This window comes from Lepidothrix coronata, unplaced genomic scaffold, assembly GCF_001604755.1.
Source record: "Lepidothrix coronata isolate B3197 unplaced genomic scaffold, Lepidothrix_coronata-1.0 Scaffold8, whole genome shotgun sequence".
NCBI lineage: Eukaryota > Metazoa > Chordata > Aves > Passeriformes > Pipridae > Lepidothrix > Lepidothrix coronata.
This window is the reverse complement of record NW_016690188.1, coordinates 9,067,871-9,093,451: the sequence shown is the minus strand read 5'-3', so window position 1 is coordinate 9,093,451 and position 25,581 is coordinate 9,067,871. Positions and strand designations below refer to the sequence as shown.

At 36.4% G+C, this 25,581-nt stretch overlaps 1 protein-coding gene across 5 annotated transcripts in view; it reads right to left on the bottom strand.

Moving 5' to 3' along the window:
* The window catches only part of PLCE1 (phospholipase C epsilon 1), a 148,118-nt gene that overhangs the window by 71,279 nt on the left and 51,258 nt on the right, over positions 1 to 25,581 (bottom strand). For all 5 annotated transcript variants that reach the window (XM_017803875.1, XM_017803877.1, XM_017803878.1 and 2 more), the window contains exon 3: positions 12,329 to 12,620. In XM_017803875.1, the coding sequence (XP_017659364.1) occupies positions 12,329 to 12,620 (292 nt within the window). The remainder of the gene's footprint in view (positions 1 to 12,328; positions 12,621 to 25,581) is intronic.

The window sequence follows — 25,581 nt, the reverse complement described above, 5'->3', positions numbered from 1 at the left end:
TTTGACTTTGAGCGTCACTGACCACCAGAAAAAGCTGTGCATGTGGATGATAGCTCTAAGGCAGACTCTGAAGGCTGTAGGGTAGCACTGCAGCCCTTCAACGACTGAATTTAGAATAGAGACAAATGGGTTTAAGTAAATGACATCCTAAAAGAATGTCAGCCCAGCTAAACGTCTCCATTGACTTTGCAATTCTATGAGCTGTTTTACTTTCCCAAATGACGTGCTCTTATCGACCTCCTATTTTTAAAATTTGATATGCCATCATCCATGCAATCACTCAACTTTTTTTCCTCTCAAGATTTCTGAAATAGTTTTGGAAATTATACTGCCTGTGTTCAGTCAAATGCATGTCTTTTCTCACCACCTCTGCTGCTTCTGTCCTACTAGTTATGGCAGCCAACACCACCTGTGTCCATTTTCTTCAAGTGACATCTAAAAGAAGTCTTCCAGTTTGACTGGACCCCTCCTCTGTCAAATTCCCCTTCCTTTACAATACCTATGGTGAGGTGCTTTCTGTTCAGATCCAATTTTTGTCCCACTCCCAGAAGACATAAAGGAAAACTGATTATTTTCTCTTTACAGTAATTATTATCTATCTGAAGACTAGCATGTAACTCCTGAACGTTTCTCTATAGAAACTGCTCAAAGCTGGGCAGTCTACAATAACAAGGCTCAGAGGCTTTAACATATGAGATACTTAATTTTGCCTCCCAGTAAATGAGCAAATATATCATCACAACCTGGCACACTTACCAGCAGACAGCTTGTGATGCCCTGCAACCAACAAGTGCTTTTTCAGGCTGTTTCTCACCAGTCCTCCCACGCTGACATAAAAAGTGATAACATTTTCTGCCCCGAACAATTAGAAAACTGTTACCTTCACGACTCTTATGAATTTTGATATTATCCTTATTATTGAGAAATAAAATATTATAATACTAAGCTTATTCTACCATCAAAAAAGCACCTGTAACTTCCATTCATTGTGGCATGCAAAAGTAATGCAACAAGAGTAATTTTGTTTTCTTTTATAAAAAATGTAGTGTATTTCCAAACTATGCAAATACTGTTTTGTTTTGTTTGTGACACCCAACACACTTGCAGTGTTTTAACTTTCAGTATTAGAGAGAGAGACCAAATATGTAGGAACACAGTCCGCAAGAGTCTGCTGCAAGTCAAATAAAACAGAAAAGTTAAACTACCACTGTCACACTTTTTACATGGCTCATGGAAAGCACAAAGTATGTTTTTTTAAAAGATATAACATTTTAAACATAAGCAGTATTTTTAAAAAATAACATATTTTTGCAAAAGTGAGCATGTCAAACACCAATTTTCTGCATAAAATTTTGGATAAAATTATTTCATATTTGTGTGATTAAAATGCTTATGAATTTATATTGAGTTTATCCACGTGTTTTGGCTCATCAGTCAATAGCTTTTGCATAAATTACATTTTCAAACTAAAAAGTATCAACTTTTCATACCAAAGCTGATCTACATTTGTTCTTTTCAAATCATATATTTCCACACAAGCAAAACAAGACTATTTTTTTTGATGTTCAAAAGAAATTTTGTTTTTTGAAGGATCTGGCTGTTTCTTTTGCACAAAAAAAAAAGTCTCATATTTTAGGGGGTTGGGAGCACACAGAAATCCTAGTTATTGACACACTAGTTATTCTAATTCTATTCTAACTCTATCTCTGCAAACAAGAATTCTAAATATATTTTCATTTCTCCCTGTTCTCTTTTTTAGAGCAATTCACTCTTTATATGGTTATGGAAAATACCTGAATACACTAAGCTTGTATGCAAATCCTACCACCATCTTCAAAACAACCAGTACCTGAAGCCAGCACCTCTTCCTTTTTTGTGTTCAATGCACATATTTGAATGGTTTGTTGATAGCTGTTAGGAGGTTTACATTCACAAATTCTGTACCCATAAGGTAAACATGAACTGTGTGATCTAATTTGATCCCTTCTACTTCATGGCAGTTACAGAACAGCATGGTATGAAGACCTACAACCTAGAAAAAAATTCTACTTTTAAGGTTCATTTTCTCTGTCAAATTGAAGACACTGTTAAACTTAAATAATAACAAAGCTATTTCATGATGCTTTAAAGCAGACATCACAAGTAAGTTTCTAAAATGTTAATTACATTTTCTCAGTCAAGTGCCTACATTAACACAAACCCAGAACTAACTCTTCTCAGCAAATATGGCAAAAGCATTCTTTTCTGACCACACGAATCATTTAAAAAATATTTTTAAGTTTAAATTAGTTACTGCACTGGTTTCTTTGCTTGAATTATTAATGCCATAATGGTTTATTGCAGTTCTGCTAACACTATATTTTGTTTAATTTATCCACCAATAAAAACAACATATTAAAGATCTATAAAAAGATATATGAAGTTTTTTAACCTACAAATTCTACCATGACCTTGTGCAGCTCAGGATTGTTGGGCACCTGAAAATAAACTTGGACATTTGGCACGTTTTGCCCTTCTGAGACCTGCAAAAGTCTCAATACAGTTTCAGTGGCTGCAGTTCCATAGCTGGAGGTAGAAGGAAATGGTAATGATTTTCCTGAACACAAAGTTCAGTAGAAAAAAACCTATGTAGTTTAATGGCTTTAGGTATGGCTATTTTTGGGACTAAGTCCCAAAGACTAACAGTGTTTCAAATCTGATTTCTTCTGAATTCCCATTTGAAACTTCTAGAAACTCAGAAGAAGAGCAATTTATCTGAAAAAATCCTAAAAGAATTTTTAAAATAAGTACCATATTTATGGTACTTCAATAACTACTCCGCTTTTAAAACGAAATGTCCATGTTAAAGAAATTTTTGCTCCATTTCTCTGAAGAGATTCCTAAGTCTGAGCAGGTGAACAATTTCAGATCAAATCTTTTCCAAAGCTAACAGTAACGTAATCAAGGCATATGAAGCAATAGTTTTTCCAGACTGAGAATTCTTTTTCCTCAAAGAAATTCTTTTTACCTCAAAGAAAAACGCTCTCAAAGGACACCACTCCTGCCCGTGGATTGTGGCAAAGAGAGGAGAGCTAATGCAACAGCATCAGATCTATCCCTAGAAGACCTCAACGCTTCATAAAGAAAGCTGAAAATGTGCATGTAATCTGTTGTACCAAGTCCACGGGAAATGTAGGATACAAATATATAATTGCTGTACAACTGTGCAGAGCCCTTAAAATTAAGCACAAGAAGAAATTAAAGGTACTTTTAGCATCAAATTGTATTTTTAGTTCTTTTATTGTTGCTTTGAAATATTTTCAGTTAGTGCTTGATAAATCTCACTGGCAAATAACTTATTTCAGAATTATTAAAATCTGTAGCAATGCTTCTTTCATACATAACCATTATTTCCAAAGGAAATACTTAAACATCAGAAAACTATGTCAATATGAAGCCCCTTAAATAAAAACTAAACCAATTATGCCCTAAGAAAAATCCTCATATCATCTTATTTTTTAGAAAAATTCTTACACCATTCTATCTCAAACCAAAGCTAAAACCATTACAAAACAGCCTATCAAAGGCAGGCTCTGACTTGAAATTAATTAAAGTAATTTTCCCTCCCTTTCTGGTACTATTACAAGGTATCTCAGATTTGTTATCACTGACTGAATAAACAGATTAAAACCACCATTATTTTGCAATTAATACAGATATCAGGGCACTTTTTTTTTTTTGTGCTGTCTAAATCACTGAGGTGAAAATAACAGTGTTGACAACCAAGACAACCTTTCCATTAGAATGGGATGATATCACTTTGAATGGCGAATGTTTGTCATAGCCTTTAGTTAACAGCCACATTAGGGAAATGGGAGTGTTACCACATAAAAGACAGTCCTTTCAGAGAGTAAAATAATATGAACATTCATTCAAGTTACACATGCAAGTTTAAAAAAAAAAAAAGTGCAAATTTCTTTATGACCAATTAGTAGCAAAGCATTGCTTTTGCATGCTGCTATGCACTCATGTCATTCAGAAAGGGAAAAAAAATGAACTGCCTTAAGCAACCACAAAAGACAAATTGGTTGCAAGTTATAAACTTGTATATGGAAGATCTAGGAAGAAAAGCCCATGCAAGGAAAAAGCAGCAGCGGATTTACATTCAAAAACACAGTACTTACTTATAACATTTGAGTCATTTATAAACTTCAGGAAAAAAATAATTACCTGGTTCCAGTACTTTTAAAAGTACTGACATTTATATTTTGTCCAGCATTTTTTGTAATAGTCACTTGTTTTTTGTGAAATAAGAAACAAAGTTTCTTAACAACATAATTTAATATTGAAATAGTTGCAGTGTGAATCGAATAAATGCAAAGCACTTTACCTAAATTACTTAAAATATTTATATTGCATTCCATTTCAAGCAAGTTGAAATACAAAATACACATTTAAGACATTATTTCACATCATTTGTATTAAATTCTTACTTCTTTTTCCATCTAGAAAAAGTTTTGTGTCCTTAAAACACTGTTATTGAACACAGCCATTACAGATCTAACATTAGATTAGAAAACCGCCACCTAATTTACTTCTAACTCTGGAAATAAAATTATCACTTTCATTTAACTACCTACATATAATCAGAACTGTGTGCTACAGGCCACAGAAAGGCAAATCTTACCAGCAAACGTGCCTTCCATTGAATCTTAGATTCCTCCTAAAATGCCAGAAGAGCAGGTACTTCCAGTACCACAAAAAGTCTGCACGCTGCACTTGTCCAAACTAACAGTCAGGCAACAGCTGCTCAGTTTAAAGCTACAAACTGTGGCAAAATGCATAACTGACATGCCTTGTGTAAGCCATGAAGAAGACATGCATTTGGCTGGCTCACCGAAAGGTCAGGTTACCCACCTCCCCAGATAAAAGCTGAAACACTAGGATTCGAATGGAAGGAAGTTTAGAAATTAAGGATGAGCATACATCCTGCTAAGACTAAAAGCACTGGATTTTGACAGCAGAGTTATAAACAAGAATGATTTTAATTCTGCTGGATTTTTGTCTTTAAATATATTAAGAAATAAGTTAGCCTATACCCAAGCTTTTGTACAAGTTATATTTATATCGGTGTTGTTTAAACAGGCCAAAAGTAATAAACGGAATTACTTTTGTTTTAGGAAACTTCAGCTGAAGCATTACAAAAACCATGACACTGGTTACTTTATTAGCAAATGCCCTACCTTTACAGCTATTATGCTCTCTGCACTAGTGACTCTAATAAAAGGCAATAGCATTAGCTTTAATGGGACAATGGGCTATGACTTAGGCAACCATCCAAAACACTTTCTTTGAGAGGCAAAGAAGGAGGAAAACTCCCTGAGGCTTCCAGAAGTGTGATTAACCGTACAGAAATTACAAACAGGGGCAATCAAAAAGACAGCATAGCCTTCAGACTGCATCAATGTTCATAAAGTAAGCAGACACCAAAACTCTGCCTTGATCCCACCGTCATTACCAAGCATTTTTATGCCTTCTTTTCTTCCTTCTAACCTTAGCCTTGTCTACACACAGTTTACATCACTTTCATGAGCAGCAGGACTACATCAGTGAAAAGTTTGTTATGAAATTTGCTAGAGTACACAAGATTGAAAAACAATATACTGCCACAAGGAACCTTTCTCCATTTCCCCAGGAAGTGTGAGAGAGCGATCCGTGCAGAACTGGAATGTGAGCAGTACACTCAGAGACACTTTGTTTATATGGCGGAATATACGTCTTGTCTGAAAACTCTCTACTGGAGGAATGATCATGGAACGTGGCCAACACACCATTATTTTTTCATTGACAATACAAGCATATTCTTTCTTAATTGGAAGAATGACCATATAGTGTTGTTTCCAACTTCCAGCTGAAAACCAGTACACTTAGATTTCCGAAAAATGCCTGTTAAATATGATAATATAAGGATGCCCATGGGGATACAATATCGAACTTTAAAATGAATTTTATTTATAAATATCAATTTTATTAATGCTATTTGACTACAAAAATACAAAATAAACCATTAAATTAAACATTTCTCGCCATTATAGGTTCAATACTAAAAAATTTTTCACTAATTATAAAAGTAAATATCTGAAAACCTAAAGAAAAAAATCAGAATGTTTTCAATTCTGCAAAGAAAACTGTACAGTGTATCATAGAATTTAACAAAAAAAAATGTGTCTGGAGAGAAATAAAACAGCATTATCCTACTAAAGTGGATTTTTCTCCTAATTTGTTTCCTAGAAACAAGACTTCAAGGGAATCTTCGAGATGACTATTGAGTCATCTTAATGCTTGAGTCCTTGGGGTTTTATGCTCATGATTGACATGCTAACATAAACATACCAAAAAAGTTCCATTCTGCACTTTAGAAGTTCCCAGGGACACTACTTTTACAAGGCCCATTCAAACAAATGTTCAGATCTTTAAAATAATAAACAATAATAAGCAGTTCAGGGATTAACTATCTGCACTTAGAATCCCATTTCATTTTTTCTAAAGACTAATTAGTCCTCATTAAAAAAGAAATCTGATTTTAAAACAAACATCACTCTGCACAAACTTCTGCTCTCTCAGCCTTCATCCACAGACCTTAGCATGTTCTTCATTCCCTTCCTCACAACAAGCCTCTAATAACACAGACTCATTTGATGTATTTAAACTCATTACTTTCTTGTGGTAGAAATAACAGCTGTAGACTATTGGCAAAAATATTGCTGTAAGCTGAGACCCAGATATACAAGTTAAAGGATCATCAATGTACCAAAACTGCCACATTGTACTATTGGAACTGAAATCTATATAAGATCACCTGAAACTCAGTTCTGCTTCTTAACAGCTTAGCCCTATACACAGGTTAGGATATCCAGATCCATACAGACATGTACCTTCCTGTATCTTGAGTATGATACCTGTTATGCCCAAAGGAGCAATTTTACAGATGAAAATATTTTTAATTCTTTTATTTAGATTATTTATACTGGTTAACTTCAATCTACTGCCTGGTTCAATTATGTGTCTATCTTGCAGTAATACACCCTACTGAACCCAGAAAGAAGACTATAAGGGTAAGACAAGCTATACTGGCAGAACTTAAATTTTTGTCCCTATAATGTATTAAACATGATAGATTCAAGGAAGTTTTTGTTAAATTAATATTGGCAAGGATCCTCCTTAAGTCTTTCTCTACTACCCCTCTGACCAATCTGGCTGCAACTAGGCCTGGCCAGACAGTGACAGGTTCAAGAGACTGATGGCAGTGATCTTTCCCTTCAGCCAGTTTACAGAGACAATCATCATAGCCAGCTCCAGACAGTCCTAGACGTCCCTAGATTTACAGCTGTCCTCCAAAATCTTTCTCCTCCATCCTGCCATCTCAGCCTTGATCTGTACTTCCTGTAATGTCCCTCTTCATTCTCTTCCTAACCAGGTGATCTGTACGTGTTCCTGCTCTTCTTGATATATATCTTGGAGGCAACACAGCAGGCATAAAATCCTTGTCACCTGACTCACACTCTTGCCTCAGGCCACATTATCTACATACCGTGTGATCTATCTTCTGTATTTGATTTCCTCTCCTACAGTGTATTGCATGATTCATATTCTTACCACAGACTCTGAGCCTAAGACACATTTTGTCTTTCCAGGTCTTAATTTCAGCTCATTTGGATTTATCCCTCACTCTAGAGGGTCTTAACCTTTGTGCCCAAACACACACAGACCAGCTAAATCATGCTGGTCTTTCTATATCTGTGTACGTCAAGCTTGTTATCACCGTGACTGACATACAGCTATCAGACAACTGCCCCAACTTCTGGCACCCTGGAATTTCCCCAATACTGTAACAATACACCTCGTGCAAAGGGTACAAAAAACAGCAGTGGGAAAAGCCCCAGAGACTTGGGCACCTGTTTGCTGCCTGTTTGCAGATGGCAAAGTCTGATTACAGAAAAAGGGTAATCTCTAAATTCTGTGGGATGAATTAAGTAGGTTTTCTTAAGATCAATGCAGTCTGCCTCCATGTTCATGACAAATTAGTTTCCTTCCATTCTTGGTCAAAAACTGCTGTTGTGTATTTAACAAGTCCTCTTGAGCTTTGTCTAGAAGATGAACAACAATGATCAAACACTTAGTCTGATTTATATCAAAGAAAGTGGCATCAGACTTGAACAGCTTTGAAAGAAGCTAAAGTGAAGAGAATATTGACACGAAATGATTGCAGTCTGCTCCACCCTCAGACATCTCTTTCTATTTCCCTTTCCTTTTTCTTAGATTACAAACACAAGTTATTGGGGGTGCAGGGGAGGGAAGATTACAAGTTTCTTTCCAACTATGACTCCAGATTTAGGTATCAAATGTAAAGTACAAACATTTTCACATACTCTAGTTCCTTCTTTAAGAAAGACACAAACCTTTTTTTTCACTTTCTATATAAAAATGTCAACACCATATAAACTGTGATAATGACTGGCCCCTCAAATATGATTCCAGTGAAAGTTCTGGCCCATTCACAACTATGAGCAAACTTCTGTAACAATCAATTTTTAAGAAACAGAACAGGCTGAGAAACAGGATTTCCTTCCTACAGGAAAAAAAATCTGGTTTCAATCCAAATCCCATTGAAAGACACTCTCAAAACTTTTTGCTAACCAAAAATTCTGAGTTACACACAGACGGACTAAAACAGTGCAGCCTAAATATCTTCAGTATTCATATGTGAAAATTATGTTCTCTGTAGCAACAAAGATGCTGACAAGGATGTGAATGTCACTGACCAGCTGTGGGAACTCCAGGCATCTGTAGTTCCCGGGATTCCACTCTCAGACTGTCCCTGTGCTACCAGGACCAGAGTCGCAGCTCCTCAGTCGGGGGATCCTGACAGCTCTGTGAGCCATCTGAGAGCAGGGCTTGCAGGCTCACTGCTCCAGGCCCAAGAGATGAGTCTCCTACACAGCAGGCCCTACATGAGTTTTTAAAGACTCTTAGTCTCAGATCCATGTGACTGGGAATTCTGGCTTAGGAGTTCTGGTATGTTTGGAAGCCTTCTGTGGAACTAACACTGGCTGATCTGCCCACAAAACCACCCTAGCTCTGGGGACTCAGAGCATTTAAGGCCTTTAGCTACCAAGCAAAACCTTACAACAGTATTCCCTGGAGCTGGACTGCTTGTGACTGTAAGGTTCATTGCACAGGTCACTAAGTAACTCCTGAAGGACTGAACACAAAGAACTCACAATGTGCTTGGTGCTAGGGAGGCATAAACCCAGGAGGCTATCCCAGCATTAGGGACTCGCTGTTTCTAGGGTCCCTATTTCCAGGGCAGATGTTACATAAAAGTCCTAACTACAGAGAGTATAAACTTTTTGAGAAGTCTTCCTTCTAAATCATGAAGGTGCTTCTCATTAGAGTTATGGGCTCCTCTTTAAACAGACTGTGTAAGAGAGTGCTGAACTTTATCTCCAGAAATTGTAAACATATTGAAGGAAAAGTAGTGAAATGGCTCATATGTGGTCTCATATTGCATGACTCCAGAACAAGACTGGATATGTTGCCACACACTGTGTACATAGGCTGCCTGTTAGAGCAATTCAGTGGAATTCAGGAGTCCACCCACTCTCTGTCCCCCGTGCATCAGAAAGTAAGTTACTGGTCAGAGCTCTAATTTACTACATGGCTTGTGACTTTCTTACCACAAAAACTTCATTCTCCCTCATAGTGGTGTACTAGAGATCGACACAGGTACACCAACTAGATTTTCTTTTTCTTACTGGTAATAGAAAAGGAAGCGTTTTTGGATTTGTGACCAAAACATTGTTGATAACACAGGGATGTTTCAGCTATCACTGGACAGTGCTTACGCATCTTCAGCCTTTTCTGTTTCTCAGACAGGACAGCTGACACCAACTGACCAAAGGGATACTCTGCACCATATGCATATACATGTATATTCTATACCATACATCATGCTCAGCAATAAAAGCTGGGGGAAATTGTAGGAAGGGCATTTGTAGTTAAAGTCTCTGTCTTCCCAAGAAGCTGTTACACATGATGGAGCCCTGCTTTCACAGAAAGGGCTAAACACCTACCTGCTGATTGGAAGTAGTGAATTAATTCTTTATTTTGGTTTGCTTGTGCACACAACTTTTCCTTCATCTACTGAACTGCCTGCAGTTCAATCTATGCATTTTTGCACTGTTACTCTTCTGATTCTCTCCTCCATCCCACTGTGGGGAAGCAAGTGGCAGCATGATGCTACCTACTAGGGTTAAACCACAACGACTGTTTAACCACACCAGAATCAATATATTCCCTTTTCAATGCCTCCAAACAACCATTAGCTTATGCTTGAGGTTAAATCCAGCCACAAGAAAAGATGCTGAACAGATACAAATAATCTTTTTATCAATCTATATGGACAGGACAATTTCTTTCTTAAAGTGTACACACCCATGAATGATAACTGCAATTCTGAATTCAGAATATGGCTGGGTTCCTTGCTAATGCTAATGGCTCAGATAGTAACATCATCAAGTAACACTATGTAAACGCTTTTAGAAAGGATCACAGTATAACTGAACATGAACCTTCCACATCAGAAAACTTCAATATCCTAAAGCTGCAGCACATCTCTTCCTTAACAGATACCAGTACAGTAAATCATGCCTAGACCACTACAGTAAATACAATCTCTACTATCTACACAGGTTGTCAGTGGAATTGCAATTCAAGTTCCAGACCTCGGCTTTTTCTCTAATGTCTCACATCCTTTGGTTCAGAATCCAACAACAAAAATGTACACCACATAACACTGCCACCACAGAGATCCCCAAAGTGTGCAGTGCAAAGTGTGCTGGTACACAGAGCACTCATGTGCAGTCACTAGCCCAGCCTCCACAAAAAGATGCAGCCATATCAGCAGATCAGGGTGTCTGCTGCTGCTTCCAGTTTCAAAGCTCAGTTCTGAAGCACATGACTCAGTTCTTTTAACCTTGCTTTCCGAGCTGTCAGACGAATGTATACACTTATTCTTCTAAAGCACTCATCTGCCCAGAACAAATAAAACCCAAACAAAATAAAAAGGAAAACCCTACCAAAATAGGACACTGTACTGTACATATCTCTGTCTCCCACAGACAATGAGTGTATGTGAAGCTTAGTAACGTTGCTCAACGTGCTACTGAAATTCACTCAGATGCTACAGTTTGCCATCTGTACCTGTCCTTCTTACAGTATTTTAGTGTCTCTCTCTCCCATTTGATTCATCTAAAGAGAGACTAATTAAAACTAGAGAGGGACACTCTTGGGGATAAAAATAAGACAACCATATCCAAACATAAACTATACCATTATTGGAAAAAATGAGGTCAGTATCTGCACTAGTTAAGCAACTACACTGAGAATTATGCACTGATTTTGTCATATTCCTGTTAAAGTTGGGCAAACCATAAATCCACAAGCATCACTTCTACCATTGTATGACTGACATACAACATTCTTTTGTTAGGGTATATCAGATGACGATAAACCTCCAAATGCTTGAGTAACTTATGACATATTCTAGGCATTAATTAAAAATTAATCGATAATGTACATTCTGTGCAAAACCATCTTTTAATGCAATGCATTTGTACCAAGAATTCTTTTGTCTGTTTAACTTCCAAAATTGATCAAACTAAATCACATATGGGTATTCTTACTACATAGGAAGATGATCAGCATGGAAATGTAATATGCAACATCCATCCTCCAACTGGCATTTTCCAAATACACAATACCTGCATTATTTGAAATGATCCAATACTAGAAAGATGATGGATCCAAGACCAACAATAAATCAGTAGTGAACTGTACATACTTAACCACAGAGTGCTATGCTGACAGCTAGCTGTATAATGACAATAACAACCACATAGAGTACATACTCCTTTCTCAGGTCCTGAACTAAGTCAGCCCATGAGCAAGAGCACTTGGCAAATGAGGAACACCCTAAAAACAATTGCTTAGGCATTAAATTGGATGCAGGCAGAACAGATTCCAACAAGAAAAAAAACCTGAAAAGGTGTTTGTTTTGTAATAAGAATCTATTCAGTTTAGCATGCATTTTAGTTTATTAAACTAACACATCTAGTTATTATGACACATAATGATTGCAAAGGAAAACATCTGAAAACATGAAAACCTTTTTTAACTGTTAACTTCATATATGAGTACAAAAACTACAGAATATTATATAGTATTAATAATTTTGCAATTCACCCTATATTTAAAGAGGATAGGGGTCAAAAAAATAAATCTTCATTACCTTTAAGCATTGTTCTTCCAGTTGATCCTCCAAAGATATTTAAAAGACCACTTCTTGCTCCTAATGATGTAGTTGCTTCTAGTAAAGCACCAGTTATATAGTTAGAGAGTGCAGTCCTCTGTAAAGTGGCACGATATTGACAGTAAGCATCTGCTACACATGGTTTTACACAAAACCCATCATCTTTGCAAATACAGACTGTAATAAATGTTGGGAGCTTTCTCCGAAGATGAGGAATATATTCGAAAATATCTTCTGCTCCCTCCTCTTCTTCTCTCACTGTACTGAAGATCTGTGAAGAATGCAAAAGCATGGACTGTTAGTTCATTTGCTTAAGATAATATAAAGAACACCAAAAAATTCCAAATGACCATGACATTCTGTAAAGTTGAACAACCTGCAAGATCTATGTATCCACAACTGATTTGTTAGGATTCTGAGCTGGGGTCCCAAAAAGGGTATTTAAATAAGATGTCATTCTGGCTTCCAATCTATGGTTACAAGCATTCTAATGAAAACCAGTTTTAAGGATAACCATTAGACTAAAAAAAGGCCACATCAATATACCTGGTTGACATTTAAAACAAAGAATATGCACAAAATTGCTTATAAGTCTCTTAAATCTACTGTCCTTCCTGAAAACTCTTAAAGATACCAGTAGCAGAAGAAACAGATCAACTCAGGGTTGGCACTTTTTCTTGCTGAGTGGGGTGGGGTTTTGCAAACAGAAATGGTTTTAAGCACTCTGAGCCCTCTTTCAAAATGTTCTGGTGTCACGTTCATTGCGTTACTTCCAGCCTACGCACAGGTCCTCCATCTAATATTGGTTTAGTACTCTTTTTCCAATATTTGTGATAACACACTAATGAACTTCAGCCTGTGGCTTAGCAACTAAGTAATGTTTGCTTATTTAAAAGAGTCTAATGATCAAAGCAAGAATCTGGAAGAAATCTTTTCATTTAGTATACAAGGAGAGCCTTGATTCTTTTCATTCTTGTATGCTGACTTACTGATTAACGTTAAGAATTTTTTTCAATGATCTGTGCTTTGTAATTACAAAGTGCAAACTACCAAACTAAAAATTAATACAGGGAAAGGTCATTGTAACTGTCACTAGGACAGGTGCTATGACAATTTTCACGAGGTTGTTCCTCATCAGTTCTTACACGTACAGAAGAAATAAGCTGATGACTTCATGACAGTTTTTTGTAATTAATGCCTTGTTTCTCGTTGCCATCCTTCCCCACACATAAACAAATTATAGCTATCCATCAACATGGCAGAAACAGCAAAACAGCATCCACTCCTACAAAGCAAGCACACATGTGCTCAGTCAGATGATAAGAAACTGTTTGCACAGTCCGTGCACACCACATGTCAGAGGCACTGGCACCCTCACCACAGGACATACACGTGCCCAGCCATGTATCCAAGGAGTGAAGTGGCTCCTGGTACAGGGATGTGCACACCCATCCACTTCTGCCCTAAGACTGGGATCTATCCTGTAAATGATGAGGGTTCGAATGCCCTGCTCCCACAAGGGATCTGACCCTCCAGTAACAGAAGCCGTGAATTATGATGTTTACTTTTCATCCAGGTAAATAAACTGCAGAAAACCAAATACAATCCAGTATCTTAAAGCAGATATTTGTTATCTTAGCTTCAATTTTTGTATTAACCGTTTCTTGGGGAAAACAGTAAAATTTTATATTGAAAATATAATTATTAATTAGTAATATAATTCAATTATTTGAAAGAGAACACTGACATATTTATTAACATAAAATAAAAATCAAAACTTTCACATGTTGACTATGGCTATATAACTCAATTCCATTAAAATATGGCTTTTGTAGCCTTACACTGTGAAATGCTATGGTATATATCTTTTTTCTCCTCTCCCTGCAAATATTCCAGAATTTGTTTGGTCTGAGGCTTCTAGAAACATTACACCTCTGCTTGAGCATCTTTATCTTCTTTTTTTTTGTACATGAATTTTATGGACTCAGACTGTCAGCAAGAACACATCTCTACCATTATCCAGAAAGAAAGCGCACTCAAAGTGGATGGGATATGTGCAGATCTTTTAATCAAGTAAGTGTCTGCAAGGAACAGTACCTTTTCAAAAGGTGTACTGTGAAATAGTAAACCTGCCTTATGCCTGGATTATGAGTGTGTCACACACAGCAGACATAATTAGTCTTTTTAGCTTGTTTAAAAAAATATTTAGTTAATGAATATAATTTAACTTCTCAAAACTGCAGTTACCATCCAAAATATTTTTAAAATTGGGTCCTGCAACTTATAAAGGCATGTTCTGTTGCCTACACAACTAAAATTTCTTTCAGCTGCCAAAGCAAAGAAACCATTTGTTGACAGAAGTAGGCGACAGTGTTTTGCTGGAGAGATTATACATAGAATAATGGTGTTAATCTCTTCTGTATAAAGTAGACTTCAGGGCACTAGCTGTCTCCAAAGACTCTGCACTTCACGTAACATTTTCAAATTCTGTTTGTTTTCACGTATTATTTCTGCATGTGTTACCTCTGCTGCACACTGACGAGGTTACAAAAAAAGACAGAAAAAATACAATGTGTATACTTGTCAGCCACTGAAAAGAACTGAAACAATCAGAATAGCAACATATCCCTCAGGTAACTGATAGGGGAAATCACCTTTCAGAAAGATTGCACCAGGCAATTGGGGAAACTTAATCTTGCCTGGGAGACAGAGAAGTTTATTCCAAGTCAGGGCTTACAGTTCATCCTCGCAGATGGAGTTATATTGATCCGTATCACTACCAAAGAATTACTAACATAATTAAACACGAATGCAAACAAAAAAGAGTAAAATACGGCACTAAACTGACAGCTACCTGTCAAAAACCAACGATTCACAAGGGCATATCACTTGATTCACTTTTGCCTTACATATCAAATTAAAGATTTCAAGGCCATCTGCAGTCTGATGCTGCCATGTCTCACCTACTACATATCAAGCAATAACTCACAAGAAACTTGGGACAGTATCTGAGTCTAAAAGTGTTGTGGTATTAAACGTCCTGCAGTGAGCACACGTAAATGGTAACGTTTATACGCAACTATAGTACTTCAAGATTCACTTTGGACAATAAAAGCATGCATTCTAACACTTTTTCTTTTATCTTTTTTTTTCCCAAAATACTTTTAAAATAAGAAATAAGCTGAAATAGGAAACTCCACATATACCAATGAAAGTATACTATGGTTTCAATAGATTTTAATGGTAAGTAAAAGGAAAATGAAAATTATTTTCAACATAAAATTTTTCAGACTACTACAAAAAAATCTCCATCCTCGAATTCAAAAATGAAAATTAGCATTAAAATAAAGATTAAATTCAGGCAGAATTCCATCCTACAACCAAGTCCATATTTGGAAAATAAATGGAAAAATAGATTTTTCAGCTCTTAATAATGTATGCAACAAATCATCAAAACTTTACTTTAAAAAAAAGCTTAGTTTTGCTTGTAGTAACTTAAAATGGTATCTGCAAGTTAACTTATTGATAACCTTCAGGCAATAAAACTTTCTTACAGTGACAACAGACATATTTTGTCAAGATATTAAAAATATCTTTAAAAATAACTATAAGAACAAGTAACTCATGGTGGTCTTGAAACTATTCCTTACTTTTCTCTTACTTTTTTCCTGTTTAACCATCACTGCATCTGCAAATTGCAATATGTCCTTTACTCCATACACATTAAGCTTACCACACAGAAATGGCAGGAACCTAAACACCGTAGCTCCTTATTGCCCTACAGTTTACAACAGATATTTCCCCAAAATTTAGCTGGAGTTCAAGGGTGCTGCTGTACTGCAAATATTGGATATGGCAGTTCATAAAAAATAATTGTTCTGATTTCTTACTTAAACATACATGCATCTTTTATTGTGATCTTTTCTTTCTCTTTTCATATTTTTTCTCCCGCAGGTATTTAGCTTAAAATTTGGAGGCATGTTATCATGTTGCCAAACATCAAGTAGCTGCTTAGTGCATATGAAACCCCAAAACTGGAATTATTCCCACCAAAAATTCCCATTATAAGAGGGCAAGCTTAATTTCTCTAACTTTATTATAATAACAAAGAACACGTGTACCCAAGAAGTTCATCACAAAGAATAGTCATGAAAAATGATGCTTATTGGTACACTATAAAAATAAGAGAAAACAGGGTGCAATGGGGCTTTAATATTTTACTGCATCTGTCCAAACTCTCTCTAAAAACACCTATCAATATATCCTGAACGACAAAAACGAAATGCTGAAATGCAAGAGGTGTGTGTGTATGCTCGGGTGGTACTATGCATTTCAGTCTGATTTCCTGGCTGTTCACCCACAGAGTGTTTTTGTGATGGAGGGCTGCTGACAGCCCATGCACAGCCTTCCTGCGACACAAAGCCTTCCTTTGTTGCATGTTTTTAAAGGAACTTTAAATGCCTGTAAACCAGAATGGTATATTAACAAGTAGTAACACTCAGGACTGTATGCCTTAAAGATCACTTAAGTATCTCCTTTGAAAACGCAAAGGTTTAACAGAACATACAAGTCTAAACACAATTAGCATCACAGGAAATGCTGTTCTTTCCAAATTTGTTCTGTTCCAAGAAAAATTACATTAAAATGAGGAAATTCTGATGGTGACTTTTCATTTTGGCTCTGCACATTTTTTAGAAGAAAACCCTTACTAATATTGACCAAATGAAGCTAATAATGATCCCTTGGAAGACCTGACCAAAGACCACTCCAATTGCTTTTACATGTATTTATTCTACTATGTAATTCAGACAACTATAGCATGGAATAGTCCATAACAGCATATAGTCTGTTATGAAAAAAGCACTTTTGGCAGAAAGAAACTAATATGTCAGGTGAACTTGCATGGAGGGGAGAGGGCTGAAAGGAGAAACACACATACTAGAATAAGAATTTGCTCAGAACAGAAGAATGAGGCACTAATGCACAGTTGATCAATACTTCAGTTTTATGTCTTAAAAAATTGCACTTCAGCATCACACTTTGGAGCATTTACTCATAAAATTTAAAAAAGAGGTGATAGTGACAGTCAAATTTCCAAAGTTTTGGGTTTCCTCAGCTTTATCTCGTTCAGGTTATGACAACAGCCACAATGATTAGCACATGACATTTCAAGATCACTGCTAAAGTACAAACTCATAGATTACAAAATGCTTTTTTGTAATGATGTTGCCTACCTAGAGCCAGCACTTGTCAGTGGCCAGTTCCTTCTAAGGATATTGGGATATTGTGGGGTTGAGTTTTTTTTTAAAAAATTAAAGAATAGTCCCCTATTACTCCCTACTATTATCACCTTTTGGAAAAAATGGTATTAGAAGTAGAAATAAACAAATTTTGTAATGACTTTTCTATCAATAAATTACTTTCCCCAACAGTCTTACCTGAAAAATTGTTCATCTAAGTAATCTAAAAGCACCACCCAAACATTATTCTGCTTAAACAAGAGTGAGGCCAGTAGTCCAAGGAACATTTCTTTAAGTTACAAATACAAAAGCCACTTTGGACATGAATATTTTTCAACATTTATCTTTGACCTAATTCATCATGAGAGAACCACTCATTTAAATACTCCCCGAATAATGTTGTTAATCACTTGATTTTCAAAGATGCTGCAACAAACAACTGTCAATTGGGATCTGCAGAAATGATGAAATCTAGGAAAAAAGGTCTGCCACTGATCTGGGATTTAAAGGCAAGTCTTGAGAACCCACACAGATTTCTAGGTCAAAACAGAATAATTACTGATCTTGTTTTTAATCTAGTTCAATAGTTTCAAAAATAAGTCTTCCTGTGCAAAAATAGAAATGAATCACACTATTTAGTACAGCAAATACTCCACTCTTCATTTACAGTTATCTAGTCCGAGTAATCATTCCAGGTGCAAAGACACTTGGACATCCTGGAAAAGCACTGCAGCTTTCCAACTTAAACTCGCTCCAAACAAATTTCCCATTTCACAGCACTGCCTAAGCCAGAGATCCCATCTCTGAGAAGGTTTACTTGCTTGTGCGCACTTATTGCTTACAGCACTACTGAAGCCAGTTACAGTGCTTCCTTCATCAGCTTCCTTTCTGCACTCACAAAGCTCAGGGATCTCTGCAGAGAAATTCACAATAAAATTTAGTTCAGAAGACAGAAAGAGACCAGATTCGGTACAGATGGGTATTTGCAATGTCAAGGGAAAAAAAAAATCTCTTAATAAAAGAATACTTTAAGATCTACAGCAAAAATGGCTGTATCCTATCTTCTATTGCTACTACTAAAGCCACCAACTAAAATTTTGAAAAATATTTTACTTTAATTGCAACAAAATATAGATGAAAGACTGCCTAAAAGGAAAAAATATTTTATATTAAACAGCAAGTTAACAAACATCTCTAAGTAATGTCAATCCAACTCAAACTTTCCCTGCAAAAAGTCAACCCTTTGGCAAAATTACAGATATATAAAAACACCTTTTCTGGAAAAAAAAATAAAATTGGTAAATGTACTTTTTTTTTTTGCAATTTTACAACATTTGTTGGTTAACCTGTTCCAGGACAGAAGTTGAATGTTATCACACATTACGCACGGGTTCAAAAGCTTCCAGCTACAAAATTACATTTAAAACAAATAAAGAAAGTAACAGCAGGAGAGACTGGATGTGACCAAGTATAGGGTTCAATTGTGTCTCACTACAAATGTTCTGCACTCAAAAAGATCAAAGATTGACAATTCCTACATGACTTTCATGGAAGAGAAAGAAAGAGGTACCACAATTTTAGTGTGTATACTTCTCTGATTTTCAGGAAGAAAGAAATCTTTAATTCCTGGGCTTTCTAATATACGAATCTCTTGTGACAATTTCTGATTATGTATCAATTACAAGAACTGGAATATAAACACTGAATGCATTTTCTGTTATGCCTAGAATAATGTATACACTTGTTTTTCTTTCTATTGTGTTTCTATTAACAAGAAGACATGCCAGAGCCCCATATCTAAAATGGTTGTGCAGGTTGTTCAAAGCCAAGGGATATTACTGTGTTTGACAAAGACGATGCTTTGAACAGCAGAAACGTCTGCTCTGTCGGCACTATTTCTTAGCTCTGTTCACTGAGAAGCCTTGTTCACTTTAGCAATCCAATAGGTGAGGCCTTCAGAAATCCTTTCAAGAAATTGAACATTTTGGTAAGCATTTTTCAGTGTTTGGAGTACAAAAGCTAGACATTTAGACTCTTAGAACATTATCTTCTTCACGGTATTTAGCCGCCTGTGACCAAATAAGCACAAGCTGAGAGATCTGATCAAATTTTTGGCTATGTGTCTCACTGAGTTCTGGTATTTTATAAGAACAAGTAGGGCTACAGATAAAATCTGTGGTCAATTAAATTCCATTCCTAACTTACTATTCAAGATGAAGTAGATGATGACAAACAGTCATCCACAAGCTTTACTAAATTTTACCATCACTGAAATTTGCAAGAGATTCACTACCTATCTCGAGCTTCTCTGATTTCTTGTTTGTCATGACACTCCATTGCAGCGTTTATCTCTAGGTGCACTGCAGCAAATACTGAAACAGTTATCTGGAAGCAACTGCAGTTTTGCAAGTTGGCATCAAACTCAAAAATTCCCATGGTTTCTCTCCCAGCATCTCATGATCCAACTTTTTTGGCTAACAGGCAACATTCTTAAAGTATGAACAGCCATAAAATAAAATAAAATATTACATATACTTGTACATACACATGTTCTTCATACTCAACAGTATTTGGAAATGTATCTGAATGTCACCCTTCAGGTGGCTTTGCAAGCCAACAACTGCCCCACAAAGCAGAACTGACAGCAGTTTCAGCAATGGCACTTGCCATCTAGCCTGCCTGCAGCTTTACCAATAGGAGAAAAAGAACTGTCATCACCTGAAGGAACTCTTGCCAAAACACAGCCGTTTGGTGCAGGTTTGCATTTGTGTTCGAGAAATAGAAGTAAAGGGCTGTTTTGACAACTGATCATCAAGAAAGATGGAGCTATAAACACACATTTACAGCGAAATACATGCAATTCAGTAAACACTGTTCAGAATATCAGGGGTTAACAGTGTTCTCTTCATCTTAACTTGCTCATTTCTTGCTCTCTCTATGTATTTTCACATGGTGCTTAAACAGAATTTCTCGACTGCTGAGATGCTACTTTTTGTAATGGAAAAATTCCTTAAAATATCCCCAGTCTGCTGAAATGTTGTTCTGTATTTGAAAAAACTGGCTAGAAAATAAGAGAATACAGTTCATGGTACAATCTGAAGTGTACTTCAGATACTAGAAATACTGTGTTGTCTTGGGGGACGGGGGCAGAGGCAGGGAGAAAGCCTTCCTCGAAATACATACACACAGTAATCAATACCACTACAATTTTGCCCAGTACTTGACAAATGCAGTATTTACTATAAGGTGGTTCAGGCGTGTTCAGGGTGGTGTGGTTCACAAGTGTTGTTCATCTTTTGCCTGGGACACCATAAGGAAGAAAAACAGGAACTGCTTTGAGAATGCAAGAAATGGAAAGATTTGTTCACTGCAGCAGCACACTAGCATGGAAGCATCAGGAAAGACAAAGAGATTTCTGAGTAGATAGCTGTAACTTAAGCATTGCTGCATTAAGGATGCTGAAGATAGTGAAGGGCCTAGAGAAAAAGCCATATGAGGAGCAGCTGAGGTCACTTGGCTCGCTCAGCTTGGAGAAGAGGAGACTGAGGGGAGATCTCATCACAGTCTACAACTTCCTTGTGAGGGGAAGAGGAGGGGTAAACACTGTCTCTTCTCTCTGGTGACCAGTGACAGGACCTGAGGGAATGGCAGGAAGCTGCCAGGGGAAGTTTAGGTTTGATATTAGGAAAAGGTTCTTCACCCAGAGGGTGGTTGGGAACTGGAACAGGCTCCCAGGGGAAGTGGTCACAGCACCAAGCCTGACAGAGTTCCAGAAGTGTTTAGACAACGCTCTAAGTCACTTGGTGTGATTCTTGGGGATGGTCCTGTGCAGGGCCAGGAGTTGGACTTTGATGATCTTTGTGGGTCCCTTCCAATTCAGGATATTCTACAATTCGATGCTTTGAATGCAGTGAACAGGAGTCAGTAAAAGAGAAAAGGAAGGAAATACAGTTAAATTAACTACAGTGGGGTTTTCCTTTAGTTTCTTGTTGGGTTTGGGGACTTTTTTTTTCTTTTTTTGCATTATGTTCTTTTTTTTCAAGATTGTGATTTTACAAAAAGATCTGTCTTTGCATAATTTGCAGTTGTGGGCACTGAATAAATGCAAACTGTATTTTATGCCCTCACTTCTCAGAAACTGGTGAGGGGAATAGGAGTGGACATGATGCCAAGACACAGTCTAGCATATACTATCACTTTCTGCTTACAATAGGAATAAACCTACCAAGTCCAAAGAAGTTGCTCTCTTTGGGGCAAGGTGTCTACAACTGGCAGAGGAGGTGCATGTATTAGAGTCTGTCCAGTCCCCTTACACATCTGAAGGAAAGAACACATCACAGAAAAGGAATAATGGTCTTCAGGCACCTCTTCATCATAGGGGTCGATGCTTGTCCCAGCATACTCATAACAAACTCTAAGTCACTCATGGCTTTTCCAATAATGTCCAGTGTTACAGAAGGACTGTCACTGCATGAGACCCAGATATTTTCCTTTGCTTTTCTGTCCTCCCTGGATACCCTTCCAGCAGCTCTCTTGTCAATATCCTTGTCGCACTGTCTGTTCTCAAAGACTTTTCAAACTTTTGTGCTCTCTTCAAGGGCGAGGGAGATGAAGATCTTTACAACATCTGGACCGAGTGCAAGACAACAGTACTGTGCTACAGAGCAATAATGCTCACTTACTCATCAGCAATTTTTGCTGTGTATTAAATTCTAGACAGTAAGTTGTAACTGGGCAAAATGGCCCAAAGCAGCAGAGGACACACAGGAAAACAGATGAGTTGACCCTGGTAGCATGGAGAGTCGTGTCGATGGCAGTTGGAAGGCTACCAAAAGAGCCCAAATACTAATATTAATTTACTGATGTTATCTGAACTTTGTACAGCTTCAACTGCAATTACAGAACATGCATTACATCACCAGCCAATATTTTGTATGAATTGCATCCTGTTAAGGATGAGATAATTTCAAGGAGCAGAAACTGAATTTAATTTGGATGAAACCATCTTGCACAGGCAATCCTTAAGCACAGCTCTTCATTCTTCAGAATAACCACCCCTATTCGGCTCTGGTACATGACCAGTCTTCAGTAGGGAATTTTTTTCATTTGTTATCATATGAAAATGATGATGCAGTTTTTAAAAATGCATTTGAGAGCTGGATTTATTTATGACCAGAAACTAAAACAGCAGGTCCAAACTTCCAGCAAATCATCATCTTCACTTTTGATAAAACTTGGTTGCTATTACTTATTAATTTTCTATTTCTGTAAGGTAATGTTACTAATTTTAATAGCCCTTACCAAAGGAAAGATGGATTTCACAGATTTGAAAGAGAGAAAAAGCAGTTTGGTCTAATTGGAACACATATTTAATACAGCATCGCCAAGCCCAGAGAGTCCTGCTTTTAAAGAATCATGGCAGATAATATACTTTGGATCCAAATAACTGCTAAGAAGAATCAACTCAAGATATAAAACAGAGGCTGAGACAGGCATTAACTGTCAGTTGAAAGACTTTCCGTCAATACTTGAAATTTCAATTTGATTAAGAAGAAAATGAAAGGATGACACCAAACACAACATAAGAGTTCTTCACATCACTTTCCAGCAATGTGAAACAGTGAGAGAGACCTCTGTAATCTTACCCAGAAAAGGACAAAAATATCACTTTCTGGTCAGACAGGTCAGCTATTTATACTTCCGTTGGTACAAAAGTGTATGTGAAAAAATATATCTTTTAATAGTTATTAATTATTTTATTACTACGTTCACTTGCTAACTTTTTAATTTTAAATCATAATATTTATAATTTTGTAGCACTTCTCAACTTATTGAGTTAAATTTCTGTTTACTGTTCTATCCTTATCAATTCTTCATACAGCCAGTATTCTCTTTTATTTCCCGAGTGTTTATTTACTTCCTCCAAACTTCTATCAACAAATTCACTTACAAACAATACGCTGTCTTAGTAACTAAATAAATGAAATTAATCTATTCAAACCTATGTTTGAATCTATGTTATTTCCACATAACTAATGCACACATTGGGATTTTTAATGAAAAGCTGATAGTTTTACTAGTCTGATGTGGGTCACATCTTTGAACATCTGATCACGTGGATTGGAATTTCTTGAGTTATCAGCTTTCAAAATTGCCTATTGTGTGTTTACCATAAAAGTATATGCCCAACACATTACTCCTTTTTAAAAATATATTCTAATGATAACTTTTGAGATGTCTTACTGATAAAAAAAATCATTAATATAAAACATCATAGGTGTGTCATAAAAAGTATTTAGAACAAGAAAAAGACTAGTAGGTTGACTTTTCAATTCAGCATAGAAGTTTTACTGCAGCTAAGTACATATATAAAATAGACTAATTAGGATAAAAACTCCTTGTCAGAAAGCAGACTGAAATAATTCATAGTCCAATCACAGAGACATTGGAATATTAAATGTGTCATGATTCAATAATTACAACTTAAGAGAGATGCAAATTTCCATTGTAAATTCCATACATCTTTGGTACCTCAAACTGTAATGGGATGCTACTATTACAGTGGGTCACTGAGCTTTCCAAATGCAAGCAAAAAATAGTATGATATTCTAACAGAAGCCACGAAAAACTCTATTTAATACACCCCTGAAGGCTTACTTCTTCAAAGGTAGAAAAAAATTATTTCAATTAGGTCATTAAACATTTCAAACAGGCACCATGTTCATATTTTTCATTTCTGAAATACTGACAGTGTGATACGTGCATTCAAGACAGGTGAACACTGAGCAATCAAAGTAGAGGAACCCAACAGCCACCTTATTTTTTTAAACTATTATTCTATATGTGGAGTGATAACAAGTCTAAATTTTCTCTAAGAAATGGACAAAAAAGCCCCACGCACATCAGGTACAGGCAGAAATCTGTATGGTTTTGTACCTTAGTAACAACTTCCCATTGGAGGAAAGGCTTCCACAGAACTCACACATTTAAAAATAGCTGCATTCCCACTCATGTGAAGTGATTATTTAAACAACTTTGAAAGATGAGCTTCCTGAATCACAAATTGACAATAAGCATGAGGGGTAACACACAGGACAGAAAAAAAAACCCAGTTAAGAGATCTCCTGTCAATGTGACCATCTTAAAAACAAAGAACCAAAAAGACAACCTAAAAATTCTAGCTGTTGAAGACCATATCTCACCATCCCTTATATGTTTGGTTTCTCATCCTCTTTCTAGAATCTCATCTATTTGTCAAAGTTCATTATAGCTACTTCTGCAAAACTCTGGCTTTACCTGTTCTTTAAAAATAATACTTTAATACGTATACCTAAATAACTGATTCAGAAAGCATATAGTCTGTTTCATTCCTGTATCTCTCATATTAAAATTCATAAGATAATCAATGGTAAGGGGTAAAGTTCACAGCACTGGCTAATTCAGTTTTTACACAGTGCAATGTTGCACCCCTGTGACTAAAGGAACTGCTTAGAATTGCTTATGAAGGTCTCCAGCTCAGTATAAATGTGCCAAAGCTCCAACACAAAGTATATGTAATAAAACCATCTTTGTAGTTATACAATGACTATTATTATTTGTACCAAAAAAGGCTCATATTGGGATTTTATTGTACTATACATTTTGGATTTACATTGAAAGGTGGATGTTTTCAAATCTATCAGAAACAGTCCACAGTTCCACAGTCAGAAACCTAAGTATTCCATAAATGTGAAGTGCAACAGAACCTTACTGTATCTCTAAATATTTTCATTTATAACCAATTGTAAATGATATTGTTGTAAAAGACTGGTAGGCGAATTACTGCAGTTGTAAAATTTATGCATCCTATCCATGGCATATAGCTAATAAAAGAGCAACTTTTCCTTAGCACAGGAAACTTAGTTCTCATTTTCTAATTTTGTAGACACTGAATCCATGCCTATTTGTTTGCTTGTACTTCAGCTGCTGGGTTCATAGGGTCACATGAATAAT